The sequence below is a fragment of the Parasteatoda tepidariorum genome, chromosome 7 (assembly GCF_043381705.1).
Source record: "Parasteatoda tepidariorum isolate YZ-2023 chromosome 7, CAS_Ptep_4.0, whole genome shotgun sequence".
Classification (NCBI taxonomy): domain Eukaryota; kingdom Metazoa; phylum Arthropoda; class Arachnida; order Araneae; family Theridiidae; genus Parasteatoda; species Parasteatoda tepidariorum.
The window spans coordinates 20897342-20920638 of NC_092210.1; the positions used below are offsets into that span (position 1 = coordinate 20897342).

Sequence of the window (23297 nt, forward strand, 5' to 3'; positions counted from 1 at the left end):
TAGATCAGAAACACATCATTAAAAGGCAGAATGCTTTGGTGTTTTCAAAACAAAGCAAACGTTGCCACCGGCGGAAAAGAAATACAGCCAAAATTTGGGAGCCACGTAAGAGAATTATATATAATAGATTAGATAAAATATAAAGTCCAAAATATGCGAAGAAAAGGGCTAAATAAGATAATTTACAGGGATTCAGAATATATACGTTCAGAGCTTTTATATTTCTGACATAAAGAAAGCAACATTTCTGAGATTTTTTTTTTTTTAATAATGTTTTGCAATACGAAATCATTTGAAATATATTTATATTAAGCGTTATGCGTCAGTTTGTTTAAAAACACCCATGTATTTGTTGCTAGTTACTTTGTGAAAACGATATTTATATTAATATGCTTGGTTTCATTTTGATTATTTTATATTGTAATTTTAGATTTAAGTACAGTCTAAAGCTACACTCAAAAACTAGTTAGAAAATTTTGATGCAAGTTGCGCAAGATAGGAAAATGAAAGATCTGTATTGCGGATGGTTTATTAATAGGATGACACGTAATAATGCAACAGAAAATCGTAAAATTCAATCTGATATTCACTTTTTAAGTGTTACAAAAGTTAGTATAAAATATGCTAATTATTATTTTAGGCAAACGATAATACGAGCTCTCTATAAACAAACATGCACTTTGTTTTCTTTTGAGATTGAATTCTTCATCCTTACGAAATGAGATAGGAGAGCGGCTATCGGAAAAATATGATTTCAATAGTTTAGTCAAACGAGGGATCGAAAGTTTGGGACACTTAATGTAAATTTCATTTTTTTAACAAAACAAATAAAGCACTTTTTAAACACAACAAGAAAAAATTTTTACTTTAATATTTTTCTTCTTCCGAGAATGATTTTTATATAATTCTTTTTTTATTGAATTTAACAATGGTCGAAGCATTTTTCAACCGTTGGTAACAAAACTGAGTAATTTTAGGTGACATAAACGAAATCAGCCGCATATGTTTTGAAAATAAAAAAGCTTGAATGCGATTTTTTTTAGGAATCTTAATTATTTGACTGATTTTAATAATTTATAATAAAAAAAAATACTCAAATGTAGTTTAAAATGGAGTAAAACTTTCAGTACTTTTAAAGTTCAAAGCAGTTTTTACTATTATTAAATTAAATAATAAAAGTGCTAAATAGACCTCACAAGTAATATTTTGCATAAAATTATTATTGGATAAAAGAATCGTACAATCAAGGGAATAAACTTTTTGGTTATGTTAAATTGTTCCAAAGATATTTTTAAATGCGCAAACACTGATATTAAAATTCACTGGTTCAAAATTTGTTCTGCTCTCCTGACGTAACTATAGTTTATTTAAAGACCACTGGTATATCGATTGCTTATTTATAGACAACTGCTACCCCCTCCCAATATTTTCAGGATCAAGTAAATATCATCTTCATAAATTAATTAGCATATTTAAGAACATTAAAAAAAATTATTTAAAAACCTTACATTTAGGAATAGTACAATGAAATAAAGAAAAATGCGAAACAGGTCCTGTATTGTCCTTACACCATTAATTCTTCTCATTATACTATTCTTTTTCAATTTAAGTTTAATATTTAAAATTTCATTAATGTATTTGAAGTTAAATTTTTGGATTATGCTGCCTCATCGTTTCCCGTGGTTTGACTTATTTTCTATTATTTAGTTAAGTTACGTATTCAAATGATTTTAAGGTTAGATTATGGCTTCTTTCGAAACCATTTAAGATTGCTTCCAAGTACATGAAAAATTTGATCTACAGCTCTAAAATTACTTAAGAGTACATTTTAATTTTACGCACTGCACATTAAGTACATATTTTAAGAAATACCGAGCGGAAACAAATGATATTCTCCATTTCAGAAATTAACTAGAGAGAAAAAATTGACGAGTTCTTTTTTTCTTGTTTGAAAATAAGGGTAAAAAATTCCGATTCTGAAATTGCGAATTTTTATTAAATTACATTTCATCAAAATTGTGCGTATTTTACTATGTATCGCTTTCAAAGAATATTGAGTGCACACTAGTACACCAAAAATACAATTTAAATGAAAATGTGAGAATTGAAATAAAAACCAAACAAATTTTAATATATTTTTTTAATTAGTAACTTTGTCTTTGTTGATTTTATATTTAGACGTTCAATGTTTTTTCTCAGTATACTCTTGATTTAAGTTGCTTTCACTTTAAATTGTGTTTCTGTGGGTTTTCAATTTTATCTAATATATTGAATCTTAATGTATTTTCTTTTAAGGGGTGTCGGAGCACAGTCAGTTTTTGGTTTAATCACTGACTCCGAAAAGACTCCAGCATGCTTATCTTTAAAATTTGTTTGGTTTTTATTTAAATCATTCATTTAAGATAATTTTTGTTTTTAACTACTTATAGAACTTTTCTATTTTGACTTATTTTACTTAAATTCTGGTCTTCATTTTTGTTTAAATTCAATTTTCATACTTATATACCAAAAACACTATTAATATGTACATTTTGCAAAAATGTAAGAAAGATCAAAATTGTAGTGCTGCCATCTACTTCAACTAATGGGTCTTAATTCCATTATAATTCAAACATAGAATAAATAAAATATTTATCGTACATATTCCAACTATATTTTTTTTAATGTGAAATAAGAACAAGTAAAGTTCTCAAATCGATAAGAAACATTAAAAATTTTAAAAAAAAATCTGGGTTCTTGAGGGATTATTCCTTTAAAATTATAAGCAAACGAAATGTTTTTAATGGATTGAACATAAACTGGCAATCATCAAAAAGACTAAAAGCATTCAAAAATGTTTTCTTTAGATTTTCTAGATGTTTGGTTTATTTGGAAAATAAATAAATTGCGAATTTTTTAAGCATGTTTTTCTCGAAAACCTGTGCTGCTGCCCTCTGTTAATAAAGTATGAAACTACATAGATGCATTATCGTTTTCTTATACAAAAAATAAGGCGAACTGAAACAGAACAGAGCATGCTTATCATCTAAAATAGATTTGAACATGAATACACGGAAGTTCCTTAGAAATTCTCTAGTTTAGTTTCAATTACAAATAAAACTCAATCTTGTCCTTTATCCAATGCAAGCTTATTAACCCCTTGACATATCATTATTAAAACTCTAAACTGTGTGGAATTATTAATTTCTTGTTATAGAAATGATCTTCGATTGCACTGTAAACAACAACTCGCAACGGATTGACAGAGATGTCCAACTACTCCGGACACGCCAAAATAATTAAAAAACGGTAAATAACTACAAACTAAATTTTGCAAATATTTGATTATTTTTGCTTGCTTTTTAAGAAGCATAGCATGACATAATTACTATAAAGTGGTGAATTATATAAGCCTACGAATTATTTAGAAATAGTGCTGGATAAAAATCTACTAAATTGAATTTATTTAACCAAGAATCACAATTGATAAACTACAACTTTAAAATATTTATTTGCCGTCCGGAGCAAGTTGGCATCTCTGTGTTGAAGACGTCTGAGACATGTCAATTATTGTTTTGACATAAGAAACAAATGACGTCTCCCAGACGTCTTCATATGTGAAGGGGTTAATGCACTTTAAAAAGACTTTTTTTTTTATGCGTTTTGAAAACACTTTTTCAGCAAAGGCTTATCAAGAGAATTATACATGCAGGCAATAGCTAGCAACGAAAAATTTCAGACAACAATACAAAATTAAATAAGCTTAAACGAACTTTAAATAACAATTATGTTAACTTTTATTCATTTGTTTAATGCATATTACTTTATTTTATTTTAAATTTATTTGAACATTATTTTTTATTTTACTTTATTTTAACTTTATTTTTATTACAACTTCGTTTTATTTGTTTATTCTATCAAATTGTACGAGAAAAAAATTTATTAATTTTTAACAAAACGTTTAACTGGAAAACGCAACTGTGACAGATTATTTATGCAATACGAAAATTTTCTCGTGCTGGTAGTAAAATAGTATGAAAACAGATAAGAAAGCAGGTAAAAGGAAAAAATTGGAGAAATTAAGTTGAAAGGGGGAAAAGTAAGCAAAATTATATTTCGTATATTTAGTTACCAGTAGTTTTATTATTGTTTCTATCTATTAGTATTACTAGTATTTTATAAGTGTATCACTAATTGACTTACTCATGTATAGCCAGTTATCAATATAATTCCATCGATTTTTACTCTTGTATCACTAATTTGCATTTAAAAAAATTTCCCGATAAGTAAACAATTTGAAAGAAACTATGTTGCTTCGTAGTTGGAGTTATAGTCATAAATTAATCATAAGTAAAATATAGCGATATTTACTCAATTAAAAATAAATTAATATAAATTTATGAATTTCATCATATATATAATATATAAATTGTAATATAAATTATTAATGTAATATTATCCATAATTAATATGTAAGAGATATTAACCAGCTGCAATCGTTTCGGTACTATAATGAAGCATCTTTTCTTCAACGTTGAAACACACAACAAATTTACAATTTTTTAATAAAGTTTTTAACAAAAATTAAGATGAAAATAATCATTTGGAAAACATTCATAAATGTTAGAATAATAATTATAAAAAGACTAAAAAATGGTATACGTGAACTAGATATAACAAAAAAATAATCGCAACAGCTATCGAGCTACGTGCAACGTGTTTTGTGATAAATATAATACGTTAAATGTTAAGGTATCCAACTGGATTCGAAACAAAAAATTTTAAAAACAGCCTTAATTAAGTTTCTATTTTATTTTCGGTAATTAGGGGTCTTAAAATTATATACCTAAAGTAAACTTTAAAAATTTATAAAATATTTTTTTTTTCAGAATAGTGGCAAATTTGAGCTTAAAAGCTATAGATTTTTCATGTCACACTACAACAAATTTTATTACCTAAATACTAAAATATTTCTTAAGAAATTACTAATGTGGTTATCTGTGTTTTGAATAAAACTTTTTAAAAAAAATTCAAGTATACAATTAAATATAACGAGATCTGTTTAATATTGATATTTTTAAAACCAAATTTGATAAAAATAAAAAATTCCCTCTTAAGCCTTAGGTTTTTGTTCAAAACATAACTAACATTATGCAAAGTATGCGAAGTTTCCAAGAATTATAGAATAAACTTTTTTTTTTGTAATGTGTGTTAGCGTAAAGAATTTTTTCTGAAAATGAACGCTTTTCAGAAAAAGTATTTAAAGCGCAAGATACTTCTGAAATGCACGAAAAATTTGACAGAAAAAATTTATTATTTAATAATTAATTTCTGAAAAGGAATTATATTTATCTTAAAAATGTAATTTCCTTAAATGAAAAAGATTAATATACTCAAAGCACAACAAAAAACATTTTAGTTGCGTTTTCGGCAGCATAGTTCTGGTTTCAAATTTGTCCGTCAACATACGAAAAAAATAATTATAACTTCAATTCTAAAACACCCGAGAACAAAAATTTGAAACCTTGTGGAAAACTATTGAACAAAAGTTCAAATACAGATAATAATTTAAAAAATTTTAAATTTTCGTCGAAATTGCCGATTTTTCACCAGTTGGATAGCTTAAAATGCCCTTAAAGAAACATAAAAAGAGAAAATTTCTAATCTTTATCTATTTCTAAATCTAAATCTATGTCCATTAATTTTGCTAATTTCCCCCCTGATACGTCGATTAAAATATCACAGCAAACCAAATGATTTCGAGCATTCCAATAAAAAATTTCAAAATGGCTCTCTAAAAAATACATGCCTAGATTATTAATGCCATCTTTACAATTTACTATTCAAAAATATAATTTCATGCTGAAGTATTTTAATGTTGCATTTTCAAATACAAGATTCAGAAGTCAAATGACGATAGATTGAGTGAATCATGCCTAAAATGATGCCTACATTCGCATTCAATACCTTTCATGCTGAAAATAAAGTTAAGGACTCTCTCCTAATCGAGATTGAATTTTTGACTACAAGAGCTTCTGATAGCAACTTTTTCAGAAGGTATGGTATACGCCACACAGATTTAATTTCTTTATTTATTTGATATTCTTATTTTTTTTTGTTCAATATGACTGTCCTGACAACGAAGTATTACAATTATTTTGATTAAATATTAAAATTTTAAAATTATATTCAACTTTTCTTGTTCAATAGCTGAAGCAATAAGTCAATCTGTGAATTTTTAATTGGTCGCTCCAAATCACTTCAACTTTCAATTTGTAACGAAATCTCAACTGCAAACTTTTCCAACGATTCTTAGTTTTGGCTTGATGTCAGAGTTCCTTATTTGATAATAGATTTTTCAATATTCAAAAAAAATAATCATTTTGGAAAAACGAACTATAACTGTACATATTTGAAACTTAAATTATAACATTCAGTTATAACATTCCTTTTCAGAATCTTAACAACTATTCCTATTGCATTTTGTGCGATAGTTCTGTCTAAATTCTACCTATCTTATTCTTTATTTATCAATGCACTATTCATTTAAATTTTCGCTTCAGCAGAAAACTTGCAATAAAAGCCTAGACATTGCAAAATAATATTTTCTCTCACGAATTAAAAAAAAAATGTATTACATTATTTCATCTAATCTTTAATCTTTTGCTTACTATAAAAAGAAGAAAAGAGAGAAAATATCTCCTCTCTCTGGTTGCTCTGAGCTTTTCGAACTATTAACTGACTGTTTATGAACAGTAATGGTTTAATCATTTCAGAGTACGCTCCGTCTACTTCATGTGACAGAACTCTCCCAATCAAGCGAATATACAGAAATTCTCTGATTCAACTCTCCTAATGCATTCAATTTCTAAGTAGACTTTCTTCAATAGTATTTAGTAAAGAATAATAAAAAAACAACAAAAAAAACAGTGAAATAGTGCAATAAAAATCAAAATACTCCTGTGCATTGAAATTGAAAGATTTCAAATCATCCCGTTTTTCCCTGGTGTCAAATAGAAAGGAAAAAATGCAGTGTCAAATGCGACGCAAGCAACTTACCCAAGTTGGTTCTTGATGAAGAGGAAGAGCAACTTTTCCCAAAATCTTTAACTACAGGAAGGGAAATTATTAATTTTCAAGAAAAATTCAGAACAATTAAATCTAGTTTCTGATTATTCAATGAATTTTGTGCATTTTGTGCTAATGCAAAATCCCGAAATTGTATTTTTAAGCAATAATCACTCGATAACCCAAAAACCGGAAAATAGTTAGTTGTATCAAAACAACTTATATTCCTAATATAAACTGATAATCCTGGAAAAAAATGACGAAGTTACCGTGATAAGCAACTTCAAACAGGTGAAATATGAGTTCAAATAAAAATTGCGATAATATTTTTAAGAAATGTCTTGTTAAAATATTTTATTGAATTATGTAATTATAGCTCTAATTACATAATTCAATACTCTTATATGCAATTAATGTGTACTTACAAAATGAAATTTTAAGTAAAAACAGAGAAAACTTCATAAAATTTTTACGACTTAAATCACACAGTTTTATCAATGTGCAATTTCCTTTAATTCAATGCAGTTGCAATGAGATATGATTTTTTTTTTATTTATTTAGTACAACAGAACCATATTAGCAAAATCATCGCAAACAGTTCAGAGCTAAAGAAAAATCGAAACCCTTAGCTTCATATGTTAGTTATAAAAAAATATAAATAAATAAGTATTTACTTTATATTGTCAAACCGTAAAACTCAATTTGATCATTCTAAGTTGCAGAATTTAATTCCAAAAATTTTTTTAAAATTCTTGTTTGGAAATATTTTAAAAAAAGTTAGAAATTGTTTTTTTCTGAATAATTCAATATTCAAATACCCATAAAAATGGCGAATTTTCTTTTATTAGTTAAAAATTGACGAAACACAATATTGTAAATAATATTTTCTTCAAAATTAAAACTAAAATTTTTAATTATAAATTTGAACACAACATTTCATATTTTCTTCTCCTTTAAGAGAAAGTTATTTCGACTATAAGTAAAAATAACTCTCAAAACTTTTTCTCTCAAAACTTAGAACTGCAAACTATTTGAACAAAATTTTAATTTTTTGACATACCTGCGCCACTTTTTCCCCCACATGATGCTTGCTGTGGGCCTGCATATCCCTGAGGAACTTGGACGTCGTGGAGGATTGGCTGTTGTCCTTTCCCCCCGGCCTTATCGACCCACCCGTTACAAAACCTTCGGGGGTGTCATTGCTGATGGATGGGGACTTGTGCCGGTATCTGGGAAGATCCGAGTCAGAAGATGCATTTGGAAGAGACTTCACAAGATTGTTGGCTGTAGCTGTGAACAGAAGGAAAAAGTCATATATTACCAAGTTCCTATTGAGTGGGATTCTAGGCTACCACTGAATTTTACGAATATTCCCCTCGTACTGAATGCGACTAGTAGTACCCCAGAATAGCCCCCAGTGCACTGAGTGTGACGAAAATTACCTCAAGAAGTTACCCCTCGTCTCCTCGTTCTGAGTGAGACGAGTAGTACGCCAGAGCAGTCCTCCTCGAACTGATTGAGATGAATAATAATCCAGAATAGCCCCCTTTGTACTGACCGTGGAGAATCGTACCCCAGGATAGTCCACTATTGCGTGTGACGAGTATTACCCCAGGATAGTCTTCCTCATATTGTGAGTAATGAGTAATAACCCACCCCCCAAGATCATCACCCTCGTGCCGAGTGTACCGAATAGTACCCCAGGATTATCCACCTCGTACTAAGGGGGATGCGTAGTACCTGGAATAGTTCTTCATGTATTGAGTTTGCCAAATAGTACTTCCAAACACTACATCTCGTACTGAGAGTGACGAGAAGTTCCCGAAAATAGTTCTTCTCAGACAGTGTGTTGAGTAATACCTCAAAAATATCCCCCTTGTACTGAGGGTGAAGAATAGTACTCCATAGTGGTTCTTCTCGTACTGAGTATGACGAGTAATGTCTCAGGATAGTCAGCTTCGAATTGACAGTAACGAGTAGTACTTTGCATACTACCTCACAACCTGCGCCGTGTGTACCTCACAACCTGCGCCGTGTGTTGTCTTCATGACCTCAACTTTAATATTAATCATTTATTAGTAATCAGTTGTTATTTAAAAGGGGGGAAATTCTAGGTAGAGTTGAATTAAAGATTTGGGTCTTAACTGAAAAAGCTTTGAGGGTTTTCATGACCGTTGCTACTTCATACCTATATGAAACTGGGGTTTCAGCAGTTGCTGCCCTAAACATCATATCTTGCCGAATAACTATCTAATAAAAAGAAATGAAAAGTTTCGCTGCCATTGCGCTAAACAAATTCAAGAAGATTAATTTCTCTTTATGTATACATGAAAGTGCTTATTTTCATTTTATCTTAAATTTTATAATTTTGACTTAAACTGACCAAAACCGATTTGTATGGCACTGTTCGACAAAAAATTTCGCTTTTTTTTTTCTCCAAAAATAAAGATATTTTTATAAATTTTGAAACCAGACTAGGCTTTAAAAGCTTAATTATTTTTGTGAGAGATCAGATTGTAGAATTGCATGTGTATCTGTCTTAAAAAATCCGTAGAAATTCTAGAATAAGGCCTATACTGTTATGGGATTTCTTTCCCATTCTGTTAGTATGAGGGCCTTGTATTTCATATTTCTTAAGATACCACCGATAACAATATCATTCAACCGTTTATTTATTATGCTTGAATAAGTATGAATTTCTTGCCTAATATATATATATTCTCCTTCGCCTATAAACCTCTAAAGCTTTAATTTGTTCGGGAGAAAACAGCCTTCTAAACTTTTTGAAACAAAACATGCAGTAAATTAAGCTGAGCAATCATTTGTGATATAATTTTCTAAAATAGACGTAACAATAAAATTTATTATAAACCTAAACACGTTTCTATGAAACATAGTCAGTAGGACAATTCCTAGTGTTCATCAGTAGGATATCCTTTATCAGTAGGACAACTAACAGAAATGGAGAAACAGTGTTGATGTAATTTGCCACTGATTACATTAGATTGGCTGAGATAATTGTGCAGAAACAAGAGTAACGAAATTAAAATTAACAGCGAAAGTTAAAAACAAAAAAATAATAATTTCTAATTATTTAAAAAAAAATATGATGCGGCTGCAAAATCTTTAACTTCAGAATATATTAATCTTTCAGTTGGAAACTCTCTCAGAATCTGTAGTGCTGCCATCTACTGCTGTGAATGAGTAGCGAATGAAGAGGAAGTAATATGTTTAAATATATTTTTGCATTGCAAACTGAACAAATGTACCAATATCAGCTTACCAACTATTTTTAGTTATTTACTTACTGTTTATCTTAAGTAATAGTATTTTTAAATTGATTCCAGTTTCTTAGTTACCACTCATCTTCATTTTCTCCCCCTTTAAACGAATCTATAAACTCTGTTAAAAAAAAATTATTAAATTTTTAGAAACCATCGGCAATTAAAAATTTAGAAATCTATGTAGGTAAACATTGAAGTCATTTAATTTAATAATATTTTTTGTTATAACAGTCTAGATGACATTGGTAAAGGGTAAAACAAATGTTTTAAGTCAACAATAATAAAACATCCAGACTGTCTCATTTAAATAATGCGTTAAAATTGTAAGATTTATTAATGTATTTTAAACAATAAACAATACAAATTTTGTTGTTTGTTTTTTTTTAGAAAAAAAAAGAATTTTTTGCTTAATTGATATCTGCAAATTAAGCAATGTATGGTGTCTCATACAGTTTCTATTTTTAAAACATATTTATTCAAAATTCTACAAACAATCAATGAAAATTGTCGATACGTTTTGGAATAGAAAAATGAATGCTTTGAAAATCAATACATTCCGGTATCCCACCATAAATCAGACATAACTTACAAATCAACGATAAATTCAACAACTATTACGAGGTGTTAAAATTCTGACAATGCGATTGACAAAGAAATTGGATATCGGCAAGTGACGTCATTGTAGGCAAATCTTGGCATTTGTCAATTCAGAAGTCAATCAGTTTCAATATACACCAGTGACGTCTCTTACAGGTATCCAATTAAATCTGATTTAAATCACATGGGTAGGCATGATCACTTCACTTCTTCTCGAATTGCAAACAACCTATTATATTTCATACGTAAACTAACCGACAGAAACGTGTTCTGTCTTTTTGTATGACTTGTGTTTTGTATGAATGGCAATGGCGGAAATGATAAAGTTTGGGATTACCTTTTTGAGTTGCAATTGAAAGCTCACAATGTCTCTTCAGATCTGGTTGTGATACTGCGAAATCGGGTTGCCGCGCTAAACATAAGAAAGGCTTTAATCACTGTTTGAAAATTACTAATTACACACCTCTGCATGTGCTTTAGGAGTGAAGAGTACTTAGTCGCAAAAATAAGTTATAATTGCATTTCCTATTACAAACATATAAGTTAGGTGATTACAAAATAAATTTGTTTGAATATAAAAGAGATTATCTACGCTTAACATTATTTCCTTTATCGGTTCTGCGATTCGTTGAAAAAATTTCGATGTTCCGAACACATTCTACGTTTATTACTGCGATGATCATAATTCGATGGAAAAATGAATGCGTATTCTTTTAAATATTTACAAACTTTCTTTCTCTGTAATCGTAACCGTAGGTGATGTATATTCTTTTCTTAACATTATTCTTTATCACATTCTTTATAATGTCTTTATAAAATACTTGAATCCACTCATTTTCACAGCATTCTCACCAGAAAACCATATATGGTCGAAATTGCCGTGTAATCACACTATATATGTATAAGGATACTTTTTGAAATATGACTACATAATTATCTAAATTCTGTATTCATTGTTAATCTAAATACTAAGATTTTAACGCGATTACGTTAAATAACGAAATTGGAAATTTAAGAAGCTTATTATTTTAGAAAACAAGACAATTAATAATTGAACTTCAATGAATATTTTTAGGTAAAGTTGAATAGTATAATGTATATACTTTCATCCTACTTATATGGCACAGAAAAAACAATCAGTTTATGAGCTATGCTACCCAACGTGTTTAAGATAAAAAATTTATTCGAAAAAAAATCGACTATTTTTCTTTGTATGAATTTAGAAAAATATGTAAACCTATAGGAATTTTGAATACAACAAAACTTATAATTAGAAATGATATTATATTAATAAATAAATAAATAAATATTTCTGACATAAGTACTCTTCACTGTAAAACAATTATGGTGCAGAAAGGAATTTAAAATTATCGTTTTGATAAAGTGCCTAAGTTTGTAAATCAAAATAAAAACGAAAAAAAACTAACTAGACTTCTATAGTCTGAAAACTATATTCTATTGCAGAAAAATTAGTGCAGATTGTTGTAACTGTGCTTGAGTGAATAAAGTGCATTTCTATTTTATGTTTGCTGAAGCATTTTAATTTCATTTGTATAAAAACTTGCATTTATTAATTTGCATTTAATGCTTTACTTTTTCTTTTGTAGTTTTAATAAAATTAGTGGTTGAATTTAAAGACTGAAGCTTCAAGAAAATATTTTGTGACGTATTTCTTGTTTTGTAATGTTCGCAATTTTTTGAAAAATTTCACGTGATAACAAAATATTGTTTTCATCTCATGCTCATTTCAGTACAATTTTTGCCAAAAACATGCAGAATATGCAGCATTGCACATTTATAACATTCATTCACAAAATTTGGACTTTACACACATTATCAAACATGAAGGAACGTCATGCTAATCAAGTAACATATAATCAAAGTGATGCAATCAATCAATATTTTAAATTCGAAAAAAGCATTGAAGAAAACATGCTTTTCGAATTATCAAATAAACAAAAACATTCACCTGCGCATTCACAAATATTATAAAACGTGCACATGCACATTCACAAAAGGAAATTTTTCACAACAAATTTCAACCTCATCTTATTTCAATGAAATTAAAAAGTGAAATAATGATTTGTTTGTTTTTTAAGGCGCATTAATGATTTTCAAAATTTTAAGGAGATTAGCAGTAAGGTAAATTTTATTTCTCATTTAAATAAATAAAAAAATTGTGTTCAATTATATAAATTGATTAATTATACACCCTCCTTGTATAAATTTAGAAAAAGGCAGTTTTTTATTAATTTTGGCTGAAAATTGAACCAATAAATCAGATTTATTTTATACACCTTAATTTATTAATTTGTATTTCAATCTAACAATGAGCCATACTGCCACAAAACGTGGGAAATGCTTTTCAAATATGTAACTTTTATAATATTTACTAGGTATAAAGTATTTCAAATACTTATTTACAGTATTTCAATAAGAAATAACCAAGAAATGCTACTGTTCTTCATGATAATGCTAAAGATTACCATTCAGAGCAATAAATAAAATAAATGGCTTAGAAATATTTGTTAAGCAAACTGAAACTTTTATCAAATTACATCTCAGAAACATTTCTAAAACTATGCGATATTTTCCACGAGATTTTAACCCATCTGAAACGTAATTGCAACGTTTTTTTTTTTTTTTGTGTATACAAGTGCAAGTGATGCTCTGCCATCGTAGCTAAGCTTTAAGTAAGCAAATGTGCTTATTTTATGTCATTTTTTTATTTTTCATTACTTTTCTTACTGTCAAAAGTTTTATCCTAGTATTTATTTACATTTTTATTTATTTATTCATTCATTTATTCGTTCATTTATTCATTTATTTCTCGTTTGTTTGTTCGTTTGTTCTCTTTTATTTGTTGATGGATTTATTTATTTATCCATTCCTCTATTTATTTATTTTTTCATTTATTTATTCTCTTTACATTTATTCGTTTATTCATTCATTCGTCTATTCTTTTGTACCTTTATTCCTTTATGATACTCGTTTAATATCTTATTCGCTCATTCACTTGTTTTCATTTATTTATTTATTTACTTCTTAATTATTTATCCTTCTTATTTATTTGTTTTATTAATTCGTTAGTCCGCTTGTTTTACTTATATTTATCTATTTATTTAATCATTTTTTTATTAATTTGTTTGTTCGTTTGTTTTATTTTTATTTATTTATTTATTTACTCATTTATTTGTTTGTTTTTTATTTTTTACTTATTTATTTGTTTTTAAAACAGTGAAAAACTCTATATGGTCTAGTAAGTAAAACTATGAGCATAATTTAAATAATAACAATATCTTAATATTGGTTAATATCCAAATAAAACCAAAAAGACTGCGGCAAAGTTAGTTTTTCTCTGAAAAACAATACTTACATTAACTAACATATTATACAAATTTAAACGATTTCAATTTTTACACGGTTAAAATCTTCAAAATTCAACATCTTGTAAAAAGTTAATATCGTTCAATTTACAGATACAATGATGACTTGAACGGTTTGCATCATGTTTTATTGCTTCACAAAATCTTACTTAAAATTACACAAATTTCTAATTTTAACAAGCATAATTTTTTTAAATATAAATGCATAAATTTATTTAAAGAAAATTATTCGCCAATAGTGCGAGTGAACATGCAAGTGAGATTAAATAAGTGGGGTATTTAAAAAAATCAAGGGAGTAGTATCTACATTACAACTTTCTAAGATAGCATTTAATGAAACACACCGCTGAAAAGTACATCATCATAAACATTAAACAAAAGCTTAATTCTATACACACAAAAAACTTCATATAGGCACTCAAACATCCAATTAAAATCCTTTTTTATACATATTTAAATACACATTAATATTACATTAAAATAAGTTCAAGAAAACACAAAAAGCCACAAAACAGTAAACATAGAAATTATCATAAACATCTTTCAACAAACATAATCATATGTTAAAAAACACCAACATACATATATCAAAAATAAATGCCTAACATACACGATAGATGCAACACATATATCTGAAAACTTAAAAAATTCTCAATTTTAGAATTATGTACTACGCAACATTTATTATCGCAGATTTATAAGTATTTTGTACGATAAATGGATAGTTTTATTTAACTATCATCCTAAAAAGCATGCATGGCATGCATTTAACGGTAAGTATGAATTCAAACTTAAATTTTCAAAAAAGGTAGAAGCGTATAAGTTTAGCAAGACGTTTTTTTCCTATTTATTTCATTCATATTTATTTTAAGTTATTTTAAGTAAGGAAAAAAAACTGACGTTTTTTATTATCACTAAAAACTTTTTTTTTCTTTAAAAAGCAAACCAAAAACTGAATATAGTTTACAAAAAATAGTTTGCTTATTATTATGGGGAAGAAACCCTAGCCAAAAGAAAGCATATGTTATTAGCTTTTTAATAACCAAAATTAAGGAATGAAAAAATACTGGATGGTGGAAAAAACCTTGTTGATTATATTATATGAGTAAAAATCATTTTTAATGTAAGAATTAGTTTCGTTCATGTTTCTTTAATAATGCTGCTAAGGTAAACTTTTTTTTTTATGTGTTACGTAATAAGTTTAGTTAGTCTGGGTTAGGCTTAGACTTAGACTGATTTAGTGATTGAGCAGCTCCAAAGAGAAGGGCACGTCGATGTACCCAAACCCTAAATCATGATTAACGAAAAAACTTTATAGATGAAACAAAGTTCAGCCATAGCCTGATAGGAATATCTTATAATACCCAGGCCTTAATGCAATGTTGCCCTAATTGCTCATATCTTTGAGCAGAATTGACCTCCCAATCACAAAGTATATGCCATGAAGTCTCCTCCTCAAGACGACAAACTCGACATAGCGAATCAGATTCAATACAAACTGGGTTGGTAACCCATAATCTGATTCAGGAAAAAGCAGCTTCGGAAATTTGAGAATTCGATTAATACGATAATTACATTTATCATTCTTAAGAATTAAAGGAGACCTGACACCGTAGATGACATGCATATGATGACACGTACCATAGCAGACACGAACTTTCGATTCGACGATATTCAAGGGGAAATATATCATTGAAGAAAAAAAAAGGAAGTTGTCTCGCCTTTTTAAAATTGAATTGTCTCAATGGCAATTCTTAAAATACATATTTTAGTGGCCGCGTATATGCTAATAGCAAATCCTAAACCAAATGGCCTGTGTTGTTTTATCCCAACTGTTAGAGGCAACAATTATTGAAATCCAACAAATGAATACGTTTTTAGTGTAATGAGTTAAAAATGAAGAATTTCCAATATTTTACTTTATATTGAACTCGTCAAACAATATGAAATAAAATACATTCAGCAGGGATTATTTTATAAGGGGACACTTCTAATTTGTCATATTTCAGTTTTTCCTTAATAATAAATTGCAGTTTTTACTTTTATGCTCTAAAAATTCTATAGGCAACTCTTTAGCATTACTTCATAATCCTCTGGGCTGCTTTTTGTCAAAAATACAAATTTTAAAACCAAAAAGAAAAGTTGATTGAATTTTTTTTTTAAAAAACTTTTCATCATAACAACTGGGATCTGTGATGACTTTTTAGATTGTTTCTCCTGGAAGTCATTGTGCGTCATCAAAAGCTTGCGTCTAAAGTCAATTTTCAGAAAAAAGCACGTTTTGTCGGAATAAACATACAGAGTTTGCTGAGTCAGATTTATATTCAATTGTCAAACATTACAGTGATTTTTTTACGTTTCAATAATTAATAAAACTCTCATAAGTATTTTAGGCTCAAAGGTTATTTAATAAGGTAATTTTAATTGATAATTTAGATTTCCTTAAAAAATAAACTAAGAAATATTTTTTATTTCCAATAACTTTTTTTTAAAATCACGTAATAAGCTTAATTTTTTTTTAAATTTTCTAATATAATCCCTTTTAATTTATAGTATAATATTATATTTTATAAAATTTATTTTTCAGTTTTTGTAGTTTTTTCCCTAGCTCTAATTAATTAAAACAGTTTTACCCACAGCACTATTATTTGACATTAATCTTTTATTTTGTGGTTTATTTGCGGTTTAGCTTTAAATTTACGGAAATCTGTAAGAATGTCGATAAGTAGGTATTAATAATTTTATCATTTATATTGACATAAACGTATATAAATATTATTCAGAAAATTAGTCTTCTATGAAATATTTTATGAGTATTATTTGCATGATGATAATGTTCTAATTTGCACGATGATGATGTTCTTTTTCTATTTCAAATTTTCCATTTCAAAATTCTTAGAACGAATTAGAAATAGGTTTGTATCAAAAATATTACTTCTTAAAAATTTGATAAAATGTTTAGATTATAAACATATACACCAATTATTTTTCATGCGATGTGCCTAAATTCACAGAATATTTAAAGTTAAATTAAATTTATCAAACAGTTATTTCTTAAATCCATATTTATGTACATAAATAAATGTTGAAATCTAATTCAAATAACGTATTACTCATAATAAAATCCAATAGAGATTCATTATGAATTCATCGATACAAAATAATTTATAGAAATTGAGAACGACTATTTTATATGAAACTTTCATCCCAAATAAAGATAAAAAATAATTGATTAAGACATTTTTAGAATTCAAAATTATGCGAATAAAGAGGTCTGGGAAAAATAAAGTCTGTTTACAAAATATTAATATTTTAAATGCAGTAACAATTTATTATAGTTTTTAATTAAGTTACAACAAAGAAATATATACTTTAATAGTACGATTTTTCTACAATATCTTAAAATTTTTCTGGAAAATATATCATTCTTATTAGAATTAGATAATTCTTGCTGCAAATTAAAAAATCATTGTTGCAATAAACAAATATTGTTATATTTATAAAACTGTTTTAATTACTGATATAATTATTTAGATTATGATATAATTATTAACATTATAATATAATTACTAACATTATAATATAATTACTAACATTATAATACAATTACTTATTTCATAAACATTAAGCAATTGTAAAAACAAAATTGATTAAAAAAATTATTAGTGAAATTGAAAAAAAAATTTGTTGTTATAGCAAGAATTAAAAAATCATTACAAGCCTTACTTTAGTTAAAAATTATAGTAATTATAATGCAAAAGCTAGAGTTCTATTTTCATATTAAAAAAGGACTTGAAACTGTTGTCATAATTTAAAAAAAATATTTTTAATAGCTTCTCCACTCCCTGACATCTGAGAAAGAAAAAAATTCCTTAACGGAATTATTTTTTTGTTATTTCTAGCAAATTTTCTTAAGAAATTAAAGTCTTTGAGGTATAGATAGAAAACATTCTTGAGTAACTTACTTGTAAATTGCTTTGAATGTAAGTTAGTTACAATACTTTTAGTTATAAAACGATTAAAATTAATTTTACAATTAATATAACTACTATTATTATTGTTATTGAAACTATCTTAGTAATACAAAAAAATTTACTATCTTTACTATCTTTGTTATGAAATTGTTATCCTATTTAAAAAAAAATTATCAAAATCTTATGCATGTCCTGATGTCTGAAAATAAAAAACTACCTCATATACTTCTTTTTTATTCGTTACAAATTATACTATGAAATTCGAAGTCAATGAGGTATAGAAAATATTATTGAGTAACTTACTGGTAAATTGTTTTGCATGTAAGTTAGTTATAAAAGTATTAGTTATAAAGCTTAATAGTTATAAAACTATTTTAATTAGTTTTACAATTATTATTACTATTATTATTATCATCATTATTATTGTTATTGAAACTGTCTTAGTAATATAAAAAATTATTTACAAATTATTGTAATTAATTTAATAATTTCTTTCGCTCATAATTGTAAATTAGTGTAACTATCTTCATAATTAAAAACCTATTGAAATTTTGTCCTATTTAAAAAAAAAATATTAATATCTTATCCATGTCCCGAAATCTGAAAATAAAAATAAAAAATGCCTCGTCCGGATTCTTTTTAGTTCGTAACCAAATTATACTATGAAATTCGAAGTCTTTGAGATATCGGAAACATTCCAGAGTAACTTACTGGTAAATTGCTTGGCATGTGAGTTGTCATTTTCCATGTCTATAGTCGTCGAGAATGGTCCCCTGGGTGCTGCATAGTCCCCTTTAGTTGACTGTGAGTCTGTCTCTTTCCCTGAAGTTGCTGCGATATTAACAACGTGACTTCTCGTATTCCTATGGATGGACTCAGGAGATTCGACAGCCAATTCTTGGTCCTCTGTATGGCCACCACTCCCTCGAGATAGCTTTAACTGAATCTTCTTCCATCGGTCTGAAGGACAAGAAAGATATTTTTATGCCTATACTATGATTACTTAGGAGATAAAAAATATCATTTCATTTTCTGATATATTTCAGACATCTCCCAAATGTGATGTAGATTGCAAAAGACTACAGAGGAAAGCAACAAAGTAAGAAAAAGTTAGAACGAATATGGTTCTTAATCTTTTGCCTTCGGCACTTAGCACGATGGAGCCATTCCGGTCTACTTATTGTACCAGCCGTAAGCAAAGAGTTAAGCAATGAATTATTAAGAAATAAGCATGTTTTTAACTAGATGAGATTGCTCAATGTATTTGAAAATTAATTCTATTAGTATCAACTCTTAAAAATAAAGTGGTTTCGAGGTGTTTAGTTTTTGAAACAAATTAAATGATCTTATCTCCATGAACTATTATCAAATTTTTTTGAAGTCTAACTTTGTAATCAATTCTGATAATTGTAAATAAAAGTTAATATTTTTTTTTAAATTTTTTTTATTCCTTCTTTAATTACAGATACCTTTTTTTTAAACCTAAATTACTATTTTTTACTTTTGATTGTTGCTGTTGTTGTTGTTGTCATAGGCCATTAAGGCAAGGGGTGCGATGGTTCTTGTTTTCCAGTGGTGCCATCTACGGCCAAAGATTCGAATTCTGCCACACCCGTCTACAGGGTAGGCCCATTCATACCCCATTCATTCATCTACAGATCGTAATTTTGATCTGAACCAGACAACGATCAACTTCCAATTCAGTACCCTCTGATTTATAATTGGTTATGAGAACATAGGGGACTTTGCGACCCAACAGATTCAACGTGCACCAGTCCCTATTTACTACCCGCTGATTCTCCCCGTGTAGTAAATAGTCACGAGGAACTCCCGTTCTCTCAAAAGTGAATCTAGCTCCCTGCCAACCAGGCTATCCCCGCCAGTATTTTAAGGGTAAAAAATAAATAAAAATAATTTGTTAAGAAGTATTTTAAAAAATGTCTATTATTTTTTTTAATTTAAAATTGACAAAAATAGTTATTATATATTTACTTTTTACTTGTCAAATACAGCTCAACTGAAAAATGAAGCAGTCACTGTTTGTTTAATTAACAACAACTAATGAAACAAAATTGGTTAATATCTATACACGTTTTAGTCCTAAGATAGGTTTGACAATGTAGCACTAAAATAAAATAATAATAATAAACCTTTTTTTCAAAAAAAATTTTCGATTTTTATCAGAAAAATTCTTTTGATATTGGTAGACATCATTTACAATGGTATTTTATATAAGTATTCAACACAATAAAATTTATAAGAAATTCATATTTTTTATTACTCATTTGAATAGTCATATCATTGCTTTCGAGACTATTTTTTACTATTAATAGAAATCATTAACTAAAGCGTTTCTTATGGTAAAGTTTTGAAACAAGCTCATAAAACAATTTGTAAAAATCTATTACAAAAATCTAATGCTTACCTCTAATTCATTTAAGAAACGAAAACTTTTAAGAAAAGATAACCAAATATTATTTAGTATGGAAATTTACTTATTCTGAGATAATTTTCTTTTACTGAGGCGGCCATTAATACAATATTTAGAATGTAATTAAACACATTCTATAGTTCTTTATGAAACGTATATTTAAAGCAAATGAATTATCAGTTACCTCAGTTAGATGTAATACAAACAGAAATTCTGCCAGGAAAAATTTTTGTTCTAAATAAGAAATATTAATAAATTTTGATGCAACTATAGTTATCTATATATCGATGAAAAATCAATTAAATATTTCCTAAATTATAAGAAAAACGATGTATGAAAAAAAATTTCATTTTAACAATTTTTATTATTATTTCCTAAAAGCTGCCTTTTATGGATGAAAAAAATAAATAGATTTCAGAAATATTTAATTCGATTCTTTAAAAATTTCTCAAAATCTTTAAAATTATTGTTGTTATTTATGAACACTGCATGCCAATAGTCTTGAAATCTCTAAGAGTTTCTTTCTGAATATTCAATTATTTCAATACTTCTTCGATGAGAAAATTTGAATAATTGCATGAACTACAACATGATCTCGTTGAAAATAAATACAGCATCTCTTGTAAAGGATTCTCTCATATCTTAACTAAATCTAAATAAATATTCTATGTATTTGTAAAATCAAAGTATTTAATACAATGATCTAATGCAGTGATAATGATAGTATTTAATGCACGGTCAAAGTTCAACTCTTTAAAATAGTATTTTAAATTCCAAAGATTTCTCAGATTTTTGCACGTTTACAGTCTAACAAAATTAACGAAAAGATTTAGTTTTTATATTTCGGTAAGGAATTTCAAAGGATATTCATTTGCATATCCTAACGTATATTGAAATGAAATACAGTCAAACCCCACTATAGTGAACCTATAAGCGATAGAAATTTCGGTTCACTATAACCGGGAGTTCACTATATCCGTGCTGATAACAATTTAATCTAATTTTAACGAACTGCTCCTTTTTGTTACATATTATTTCAATAAATGACCTATAAAATGAAATACAAAAATGACTGAAAAATAATACGTAGCAACAAAAAATGTGCTAACTTTTATTTTTTATTACTCCTCGTCTGGGGTGACCTTTATTTAGGGATGGGAAACTGAGATAGAGGAAGCAAACAAGAAAAAAAGCTTATGGCTGCATTCCACTCAATATATTGTTTTAAAAATCGGTATATTATTCGTATTCTACATATAATATACCGATTATATCGGTATATAATCGGTATATTATAAGTAGAAATTTCAAAATTACCAAAAAATAAAGAAGAGAAATGTCAGTCGAAGGCAGAAAAAAGTTCATAATATCCAATTTCCTCACTTCTTTTGGTTCACTATATCAGCAAAAAAATAACATTATATGTGTATAGCAGGGCACTGGAGCGAACATTTCGTTCACTATATCCGGAAGTTCTCTATAAACCATGCTCACTGTAACGGGGTTTGACTGTATAAACTATGAAAAGCAATTAACAACTGAAGTTGTATATTGATAAATTTCAAATTGGGTCTGCCAATTCATTGTGAAGACCAAGTTCAGTTACATAAACAAAAAAAGATTTTTTACTCCATCTATTTATTATACTTGTAAGTTGGGAAAAGCTTTAAATTTAGTAAATTCCACGTTTTAGGAAGCAACCAGGAAGTTTGAAAATAGATCCTTTTTTCAATCAAGGCCTCTAGATTATAATGAAGCACTTAAGTTTAATCTTTCAAGTTGAGTTAAAGAACACTGTGTATGGATCTTATCACTGTTTTAGACATTCCAAATAAACAACAAAAATTAAACACTGTCACGCACTTTAAAACATTTCTTTAATTTGAAAAATCAAGTTATTGCTTAAAAACAATTAAAGTTATTGGTTACAAATTACAATTAAAATAAGTCAATATTTCAAAAGTATTAACATACTGTTAAAGTAAATTAAAAAATAAGTGACAGTTCAAAGTAAAGTGCAATGTTGGACAACAATACCTAAGTACAAACTAAAGATCTCTTTGTAAACACAACAATTTTTAAAGAAGCTCATGTTTAAGTATTGAAGAGCAACAAGATGTCAGACTAAATAAGTAAAATAAAAACTTCTTAGTTTGAAAAACCTTACTATGATTTCCAGATCTAATAATAAATATATCTAGAAATTATTATACCTGGAAATAATTTCACATGGAAATAACATTTAATACGAAGGTACGACTATGATTATCATGAATTGTCAAAAATATACATTTTTACGCATTTTTGAAGCATTTTGTTTACTTTTTATCAAATTCTTATAAATCGCAATACCTTCTTTTTTGTCGAAAGTTCTACCTACCTTACATACTTTCCATCCCAAACACTAAAACTTATACCAATAAAAGATATTTCAACTTAATATCATGATTTATATGCATGAATAAATTAAAAATTTTATGAAAAACACTTCTTTTACATATGAGCATTATTATAGACAGATTTATAATAGGTGCAATGCTTGAATCTAATTTTTTTTTAAATTTGTGAAAGCGGCTTA

The 23297-nt window shown here is 27.4% G+C and overlaps 1 protein-coding gene across 1 annotated transcript in view; it reads right to left on the reverse strand.

The window, feature by feature from the left end:
* Positions 1-23297, reverse strand: part of LOC107443883 (voltage-gated inwardly rectifying potassium channel KCNH6) — a 398114-nt gene that overhangs the window by 240312 nt on the left and 134505 nt on the right. Inside the window, exons 5-7 of the mRNA XM_071183149.1 lie at positions 19000-19248; positions 8108-8337; positions 7039-7089 (exon numbers count right to left, since the gene is read on the reverse strand). Of these exons, the coding sequence (XP_071039250.1) occupies positions 7039-7089; positions 8108-8337; positions 19000-19248 (530 nt within the window). The remainder of the gene's footprint in view (positions 1-7038; positions 7090-8107; positions 8338-18999; positions 19249-23297) is intronic.